Here is a 9,423-nt window from a genome sequence, read left to right as displayed (position 1 = left end):
ACTTAAAGGAACACCTCTCTATTATACCTAAAAGTGGGTAAGAGTGAATTTCATCTTGCACTCTATGTCCCTAGCTATCTACCCCTAAAATGGAAGGCTTATTGAGCCGGCGTTGTTGAATCAACCCTCACCCATGTAAATCTAAGGATAATCCCGAACAAACAGGAGGTCATAGTTAGCTCGGGATTAAGGTTAAGTTACCTAGGCCATTGCTTTAAAATAGTCAATCTTTAATAGTAATAAAAGTGACTTATTTCTTGGTCCAATCTTATACAAAGTTTTCGCATAGGACGCCCCCACTCGCATGTCTCCACATGAACGAATTAGGATCACTTCATTTGTAGCACTTTACAACAATTGTAACATCTACAAAGTGTGTCGCATTCGATATTGTTTCCAGGATAAGGCACCTAGTCTTATTTGTATACTATAGACCATTTTGACTATCTACTCAAACTTGATCCACTATGTCTCCACATAAAGTTCAAATATTCATGTAATAGCCATGGATCTTAGTTTATTGGATTTTGATTATTTCTAAAACGAAATGAGCAATTCATACATTCAATAACAACTTTATTGAATTAAACTTCAATAACACATATATTGATCAACAGAATAAGTTTATTGTTTACAAACCACGAGTTTTAGAATATAAAACCCAACACATTTCAGCTCACAACACATTTTCCCTTCAAAGGATACTCAAAGAAGAGAGGTTAAGGGAAAATTAAGGTTTCAGGCTAGGCCTATGCATTGACCAAAGGGGGTATGCATTGACCAGAAGCTGCCCATGCGTCCAGCATAGTCCATGCATTGATCAAGAGTTTTCCAGGGGTCCAGAAGGTGTTGACCATGCGTCAAACTTTCTAAGGAAGGCCTGTTTGCATCAACTACTGACCTAAAGCGATTCGAAGCCTGTTTTCATGTCCGTTTAGGTTGGTAAGCTAAGTTTAGGACTAATAAGGTATTCTAAAGTTATTCTAGCCCTAAACATGAGATTTTGAGCTGATTAATGAACTAGTACAGGCAAGGAGAAGAAGGTTCTTGCGATTAAATTGTGAGTGGTATTCTTTTAAAGGTTTTAAGCATATCTTTATAGATTCTATGCTTGTATTGACATATAGAATATTGATAGGTCTTGAAAAGAGCTATTTTTGTAGTGTTAATTCCCTCAATTATATATTAATTATTTACTTAAAATGTCTATTTTATAGGTAAAAATCCAATCCCAACACCAATGGAGTCATCATTACAAATATGGAGCTAAATGGAATCTAATTAGGCAAAAGAATCAACTAAGAAGAAAATGAGTTGGCAAATTACCATTCTACCCTTCAATTGAACCAATTTAACATGCTTCAGCACTACTCGAAGCGTCGCAATGCTCTCACTATAACATGGTCCAACGCTAGCCCAACTTTGTAAGACAAAATGCACCAAATTGCTACAAAATAGGGTAGCGTCGCAATGCTATACCCAGTGCTACAATGCTCCGGACATTTAGACAATGAGAATATTTTACTTTTTTGATAAACAAGGAGAATATTTTACTTTTTTTGATAGAAAGGGAATTTTCATATCAAATTTAGAAAGAAAATCCACGAAATTGCTCTTGTCTTGAGAGATTTCTTGTAAAATTCACAAGTCTTTTTGTGAATTTCTTTATGGATTCTATCAATTTTTCAATGGATTCTTTCAAGATTTCTCCAATTTATAGCTAGGTAAGTAGTTTTCTTGGGAAATCTTTAGTCTAGGTTTAAATTCTTGAGATTTTTTGTAATTTTCTTGAATTTTCTGCATTTTTTAATGTTCTTGTTGAATTTGATTAGAAATTAATGGAAAATAGTTGGAGCCTTGATTCTATTAATTTTTTGTATGCAAATCTTGCTTGGCGCTATTGCATAATAGTAGGTTGCAAAAATTAAGATTTCTTGTTTTAATTAGGACTTCTTTCCTGAAATTAATTCTTGAACTTCTTAATTTGGAGCATTCAATTAACCGTTCTTGAAATTTACTCTGATGTTTTTCTTGAATGTCATAATCATGAGAACCCTAGTTTTTAAGCCAATCTAAGAAAAGAACATGATTTTGTTGAATTGAAGTATTTTTTACTTAGATTAGGGTTAATTGGTATGGTACATATTAATTAGTTAATTGGGTCTTTAGGGGTTTTACCCTATTGGATTATGAGATGTTGAATTTTTATGTATTTGTTCAAGATCAATGATAGAATTAACCTAGCTAATAAAGGTTTCCCAAGAATCTCTCTCTATCGAAATTTTACTTAAAAAAAAAAAAAAAAATCATTACAATTGATTTTATTTTTATTTTACTTAGTTTCCTTAAAACCAACCCCCTCCCCATTGTTACAATTTGGAATTCAAAAGTCAATTCTTGTTAATTAATAGAGGTTCCTTGTGGATCAACCTCTTATTTCTGCTATAACTACGTGTTAATTTTAGTTATTGTTTGAGCATTATAAATTTCATTTATCTTGGATTAAATTGAATTAACAATACCGAATGTCAAACATTTATTCACTATAGAATGCAAGACGCACTGGAATTGTCATCGTTGAACAGGTGAAGGGGTGGAATTGGTTGGATAAACGTAAAGGGAGGCTTGGTTAGTGGTCTCTTCTACCTTTGCTTCTTCCTGCCATACTTATCGCAACCTTACTTTGCCATGCTATGCATCAATGCGGGATGCTGACTCCCTTTTTTCTAATTAAACATCTCAAAAAGTGGATCTCACGTGCCTCCATCTCGAAAAAAAAGAAAAGTGAAAAACTTTAGTTTTACTTATTATGTACTATTGAAGGGTAACGCGTGGAAGTGAGTCAGCATGTCACATTTTTCATAAACACAATATGCACCACAACCAACTTTTACTCAAACTACTCGGTTAAAAATTAAAATTCCCTTTCCTCTTACTTCACAAATCACACCATACCACTCTCCTTTCCTTAAACATCCTAAACCACCCACTACTTCCTATTTTCTACCATTCATCCTCTGTTTTTTTTTTTTTTTAATTCACCGAACCTATCTTTTTCTCTAACTAATTTAATATAATTATTAAAGCAATTATTGTATGCAGAATATAGGGTTAGAATCTCGTCAACTCGGCTACATTTAAAGTTGTAAACATATATACAAAACACTTTAAGAGGGGGAAAAACGGTGAACAGTGAAGCTGTTTCATACAAAAAAAACATCGTCTGTGGACGGACATACACAAGGCCCAAACTAAATATTGACATTGACGACATACATACATATACCTCACAATCCTAAGCTGTTATTTCCAAAAACCTTTTTCTGCAACCCCCCATGAAGGGCATTAAAAACCTATGGAGGCTAACAGAAGGGAGACACAAGGTACCCACGCTCCTCACGGTTACAGCACTTCCAAATGCTAATAAAAATTATGGACAATGCGACAACTACAAGCCTAACTACAGAAACGTATGAAAAGATTGAGGGTGGCAATCTTCTTTTCCCCGTTAAGAAGTCGATCTTTGAGCTATAGCTTGCCACTGACTTTGCACTTGCACTCGCTTCCTGGGAAGCTTTACTACTGCTCACACCCGACTCTGCATTAGGCATCGTCTGGGGCTGTTTCACAACATCAACCGTGGTGGCAGCCACATCACCACCATCACTGGCACAATTACCTCCAATAGTCTTGTTTTCTGAATCTTTTTTCACCTGCGTGTCATGTCAATAGCCGTTTACAATTTCAGTCTGATCTAGTATAGATTATATATTTACATTTCACTTGATGAACTACTTTACCTTGCTTGAGATTGATGGGGGGTCATCATCCCGCCATCCACCACTCTCACGACACATATTGCTAGAGCATGAGGATGGCGCTACAAGTTTCCTTTGCAGTCGTAGCCTTCTTGGCGCAGTCCCCTGAAATGTAGAAAACCCATTTGGTTGTTGCAGACTTCTTGACCCGCGACTCATTCTCTGAATTCCAGTGGCAGCATCCGTACTTTCAACTACAGAAGACTTATTGTATGATTCCTGAAGGCTACCTGATATATTACAAAATTGACCTGCCAAAAACATTAAATTTGCAAGATAATTTTAACAAAATATGTCATGAAGTCGTTGACATTATTGTGAGAAGAGAAAGGCAGCAGCACCTTGTTCTGGTGGTGCAGTTCCCATATGATCAATAATAGGAGTCTTCCTGTCGATATCCTCCAGACAAATTGAGCTTTCAAAATCTGGCATAACCTGCTTCCACACAAGAAATCAGTAAGTTCGACAAAACTAATTCAAAGCAGAAACAGAAACCATCAAGTAAAAATTAGAAAAGGCCGCAAGAAAAGTCCCACTAACCATTGCTTTGAAATTATCAGCCTCCACTTTGCCAAAAAATCCGTTGTCCAAGCTATCCATTGTGTTATTCGGAAACTCACTTAGGGACATGAATTCTTGCTGGTCTTCAAGTGGAAAATCATCTATATTATAAACAAACGAGTCTAGCATCTGATAGATAAAATCTGACTCCTCTGTCCCACTCGGTAACTGCTCTGCATTACCATTAGCTTCATAGTTCAAGCAATTGCTATTAGAATAGTATATGCCTGATGATCCTAGCTCAGCTTGCAGCTGTGAATGCAATGGGGAATATAGTTTACTATCAAGTGGTTTGTTCTCTGAACCACAGAATTTCCTCTCTTCATCTGTATGAGGATCCATCTGCAACGAGAAGACTTAGATCCAAATTAGATGATATGCAATTTCTTATAGTAAAAAATAAAAGGAAAAGAAAGCTACTCACTTCTGCATTATATGAATCAAAACCATGAACGTCAGCTGAACCCTCAGTATGTTCTACAGTTTCAGATAGAACTCCATCAGAACTTTCAGCCTGCCTTTGCAATGATGGAGAAACTAAAGGAAGTATTGGCTCTGAATGGGAATCTCCAGGTCCAGGAGATGATTCAGCTGTGGTAGGGGAAGAAATAGCAGCTTCCACTTCATCGCCATTAGACCCTTCGATGATGCTCTCATCCTGTTTCTTAAATAGGCGACAGAGAACAAAAGCACTCTGAAACCAACAACCGAAAGAGTACCTTAATTAGAAATGAAACAAGGACATTCAATAATTCAAGATATAGACTTCACCTGAAAACTGAACACCTTTAAAAGTGTAAAGAAAAAAAACTTAGTAGCGTAGAACAAGACCTCATAGGATATTTGAAGTCTACACTCGACTCTCAAGTTAGAAATTAGATGCTATATCCAAATATTTCTCACTTGGGATTTTCAACATAAATATAAGATGCTGCAGAGAGTAAGTTGGAAGAAAATGATAATGTTGTGGTAGAGAGAAGTTCAAATAAGTATTAAGTAGCATTTCAGAAGCCCTTCAACAAAAAGGAATCATCCATCAGAATTATGAATGCAAGAAAGAAATCATTTCCAAGCAACTGTGTGTGGATCGTATATATCAGGATAAAGGAGTGGACAGGTAAGACAGAATCGTAATCATGAATTCAGCCTAGTAGCCAAGAGAGGGAATTAGAAGAAAAACAGACCTGGCCAGGGTTAGTGCCATCGAGTTCTTTAAGAGTGGTACGATACTCATGGAATACCCAATTGGTTCTCTTTCCCTTAGGAGCACGACCTTTGTAGAATACCAATGTCTTCTTCATTCCAATCAATTTAGTGCCAGACTTAATTTTGCGATCCTTACCAGTTGCCTTCCAGTAGCCAGCAACGGTAGCCCTCTTCAAGCGGTGACCGTTGGGATACTTCCTGTCCTGTGGGCAAAAGAAGAACCACTCCGGATCCTTGGTCTTTATTATGGATAGATCTGCAGACAACAAAAGAGGATGATAAAAGGTGATTGGGTAGAGAGCAAATGATGGGGATGATACGCAGATGAATTGAAATTGGATTGAAGAAACAAGGAATAAGCAGATGCAGAAAAAAGAAAGAAAGAAAAAAAAAAAAAAAAAAAAAAAAAAAAAAGGCAAAGATGCAGTGAGAAGCGAAAATGGAATAAAATCAAACGATATTCGAGATGTGGGTAAAGAGAAAGAGTAAAGAGTAAAGAGTAGGTAGAGAGAGATAGGTTGAAAGAAAAGAAATAAGAAGAGGTAGAGAGGAGCGTACCAGGAAGATCCCAGGGCTCGCATTTACAGACATCGACTTCGCGTATAACGCTGACATCTTCGTGATTTCCATTGATCTTCGAGCGGAGGTAGTAGTCGATGAGCTCCTCGTCGGTGGGTCTAAATCGGAAGCCCAAGGGGAGGGAACTGAGGGTTAAGACGGCCATCTTCGTGTGAGCCTGAGGAAGCGAAGGAGAAGAAGAAGAGGATGGATTGATTGACAAAGAAAGAAGATAAAGAAGAAGCAATCGGCCGGAGAGATTCTTTCTTTTATTAAAGAGTCAAAAACTGAGAGCTGAAAGATAGAGAAAAGAGAAGAGAGTGCGATTTACTTTACTTTTCAGAGAAAATGAAGAGAACTGTAAAAACAAAGGAAACTTAACCAGCCCACTTTAATTTTATTAATAAATAATATTTTTCTTTCTAAATTACCAAAATGAAAAAACGCGTTTGTTTTATCAATGTCGCGCGGGCATTCGCATTTCTACCCGTGACTCCTTCTCCAAAATAACAACTCTGCCATTGATTTCGACGCGGAAGTGCAATGTCGCAGGCGGACAAATCAAAGTTTGACACGTCATGTGGAAAAGCAAGTCATTTTAGATTAATATAGAGATGCATCATTGTCCAAAAGAAATTGCCACGAACCTCACCCCTCCTCCTTGTCCCCATCCCATTCACATCCACGCCCCTCCCCCATTTCTACATTTCTACATTTCTACATTTCCTTCTTTTTAATCTTTTCGTCTCCCAAACAATCAAACTATCCTAACATCCACTAAACTAATTGCTTCATTCATATGTTTTTACAATGCAGTCCTCTCATCTAATAGTAGGGTTGTACAAGAGTCGAGTTGGGTTGTCGGATTATTATTTTTTTAACACTAATTGCATAAATGGTATTCAAGCCCAAAATAATAGAATATGTAGCATAAGGATAAAATAATTGCATATATAGTACAAAAATTGATAAAAGACTAAAAGGCCCATGCCCAGTCCACCATTTCACTCACTTCTTCTTGATTTCTCAAATTGAAACCTATCACTGATAGTTGTTATCAGAAATAGCTTTCGATTTGAGAAATGTGCTATCAATTGCTATCATTAATAGCTACTATCAATGATAGCTTTCAATTTGAGAAATATCGAGAAAACAAAACTCTCGAGTCATCCCTTTCCTCCTTTCGCAATCTCTATTATCCAAGTCTCTCCCATATGAAAATTAAAACCCATCTTCTTTGTCACGCACACGCCATTCGTCGTCACCCTTTGCCCATGTTGAAGGACTGTGAGGTCTATAGCGAAAGCAGGGATCGATCCCATTTAATCTCATAGAATTAAAGATACAAAGACCTCAAGTTATGCAAATTATAGAGAATATTTTACAGCATGCTTCTTGATGACATGCAGAAATGCATGCCATCTTAGTCCTTTTACTTAGAATTATGAAGGTTGTTAGGCAGAATATGCGGCAATCATGTTAGGAATACACGAGAAAAAGAGTTTGGTCGATCAGTGTAACAATTTTTTTTAATATAATTTTCTTTATCTAACTCTAACGCATGGCTTGTGAATGAAATGAATGATGTGCTATATGCGCTCAAGTACTTTGCAATAAAGATATTTTATGTCCTAAGTGTATGCGTTGATAGTGATATTCTTGTAGTATGCGATGAAGTAGTGCGTGTCACAAGTTTCCTTGCTCTGAAACCAAGTATAATTCCAACGCAAGTTTCTCAGAATGATTCGAGGTCGAACACGGGGATTGTTGTCGTTAAATGCGATACTTATGTGATACATGCGACCAGTTTTAATAATGAATAAAGAATTTTGGTTTGTATAATTGCGTTGAAGTAAAAATGTGTTGATAAAGTAAATTCCTAAACTACTATGATACATGATACATGATACAGGGGTCGAGGACTGGCTGTGAAGTTGTACAAAAGTATCGATGAATGCAATTGCAAGTCTTATAAATGAAGCAGCAAGAGAAAGAGTAAAGAGTAAAAACATCGCAAGTGTGTCAATTGCGTTAAAGACGTAACTAAGGTTCCGTTTTCCCTTGGCGTACACCTTTCAGTGATGGTCGCGTTCCCATATGTCTATGGTGAAACAGAGATAAACGTGATGAACGCAAGGTTGTTTCCATCTCTGGAAGTACTTCTCGCTTTAGTTAACGCATTCTTCTACTTTCTCTCGATAAGTGGAATAACATCTTCATTTCTGCTCTCACAAGTGAAGATGCCATCAAGCATGCTTTAGCTAAACTTAATTGATTCCTTAACACAAATTTGACTCATTTGTTTAATTCTCGCTTTTTACCCCGGGGATTAAGAACACATCACGGAGAAAATGGATGATAAATTTATGGAAAGAGACAGAGAGATGATAATGATGACGATGATAACATTTAATTCTAAAATTAAGCATTTGATACATGTGTGTGGATGAGGGATTAAAGAAGATGAATACAAAAGATGAATTAGAGAATAGAAACAAATACGGAAAAAGTGTCAACATCTTGACACAGATCCCGATCGGAGACTTGTGCTTGCTGGCGTAAGGATGTGGTGGAAAGGAAAGCTTCCCTCTCAGGCTTACTTTCCCGGTAGAATTGACCTTGTGCACAGAGCTTCAACTTCGAGAATCAGAAGAATTCCTTGCACAAAGACTCACTTTTCAGCCTTTTCTCGTAGTTCTCCCAAATCTACTCTGTAAAGTCGCTTCAGACCATCTTCTCTCTCTCCGAGTATCAGTATATGTATGTATGTATACCAGCGAATTTGAGGAAGTTATTTATAGGCAAGACCTTGGCTCTTTGAATTTGTGGTCCCCACTATCTAATTATGGTAGTTCCTACAATGGCGGAATGGAAAATTCCTTTCTGTTCCACTATCAATCCATCAGAATTGCACAACTAAAAGTTGTACACTTGTCAGAATCGTCAGCGAATGCGTTGCTCTTCACATCTTCGATCTATCGGCGCATGCAGTGTATTTTTTATTACCGCATGCAATTGAAATGCATTGATCGCTAAAGCTCTTGATTGATCGTCGCATGCGCCGTCATTGCGTTGATCATCTCTTCGTTCTTGATTGATGGGCGCATGTGATGTAGATGCGTTGTACATTTTGTCTTCGAGCCATTAGCGCATGCGGTGACCTATTTCCTGCAAAATAGAGACTAAAACATTCTATTTTGCCATCACAATGGTGTTAGTGGGTGCGTTTTTTACATTTCATATTTTCGTATTTCTTAGCCAATTCTTATACTATCGACGC

General features: G+C 37.1%; 1 protein-coding gene across 2 annotated transcripts; it reads right to left on the bottom strand.

Moving 5' to 3' along the window:
• Positions 1-3,181: 3,181 nt before the first annotated feature.
• On the bottom strand, positions 3,182-6,919 carry LOC120085787 (NAC domain-containing protein 62-like). 2 transcript variants are annotated; one of them, XM_039041979.2, is made up of 7 exons: positions 6,144-6,919; positions 5,564-5,841; positions 4,804-5,073; positions 4,359-4,721; positions 4,160-4,253; positions 3,801-4,069; positions 3,182-3,713 (listed from the first exon to the last, which is right to left on the bottom strand). In XM_039041979.2, exons 1-7 carry the CDS (start codon positions 6,307-6,309, stop codon positions 3,363-3,365), a joined length of 1,791 nt encoding a protein of 596 aa, XP_038897907.1. In that variant the 5' UTR covers positions 6,310-6,919; the 3' UTR covers positions 3,182-3,362. The 2 variants fall into 2 exon arrangements, with proteins under 2 accessions (XP_038897907.1, XP_038897915.1); XM_039041987.2 differs by having other exon boundaries at positions 3,801-4,048; positions 6,144-6,599.
• Positions 6,920-9,423: the final 2,504 nt, after the last annotated feature.

Source organism: Benincasa hispida, chromosome 1 (genome assembly GCF_027475165.1).
Source record: "Benincasa hispida cultivar pf3 chromosome 1, pf3_genome.v1.1, whole genome shotgun sequence".
In the NCBI taxonomy this organism is placed as follows: Eukaryota; Viridiplantae; Streptophyta; class Magnoliopsida; order Cucurbitales; family Cucurbitaceae; genus Benincasa; species Benincasa hispida.
This window is presented reverse-complemented; position numbering and strand designations above follow the sequence as displayed.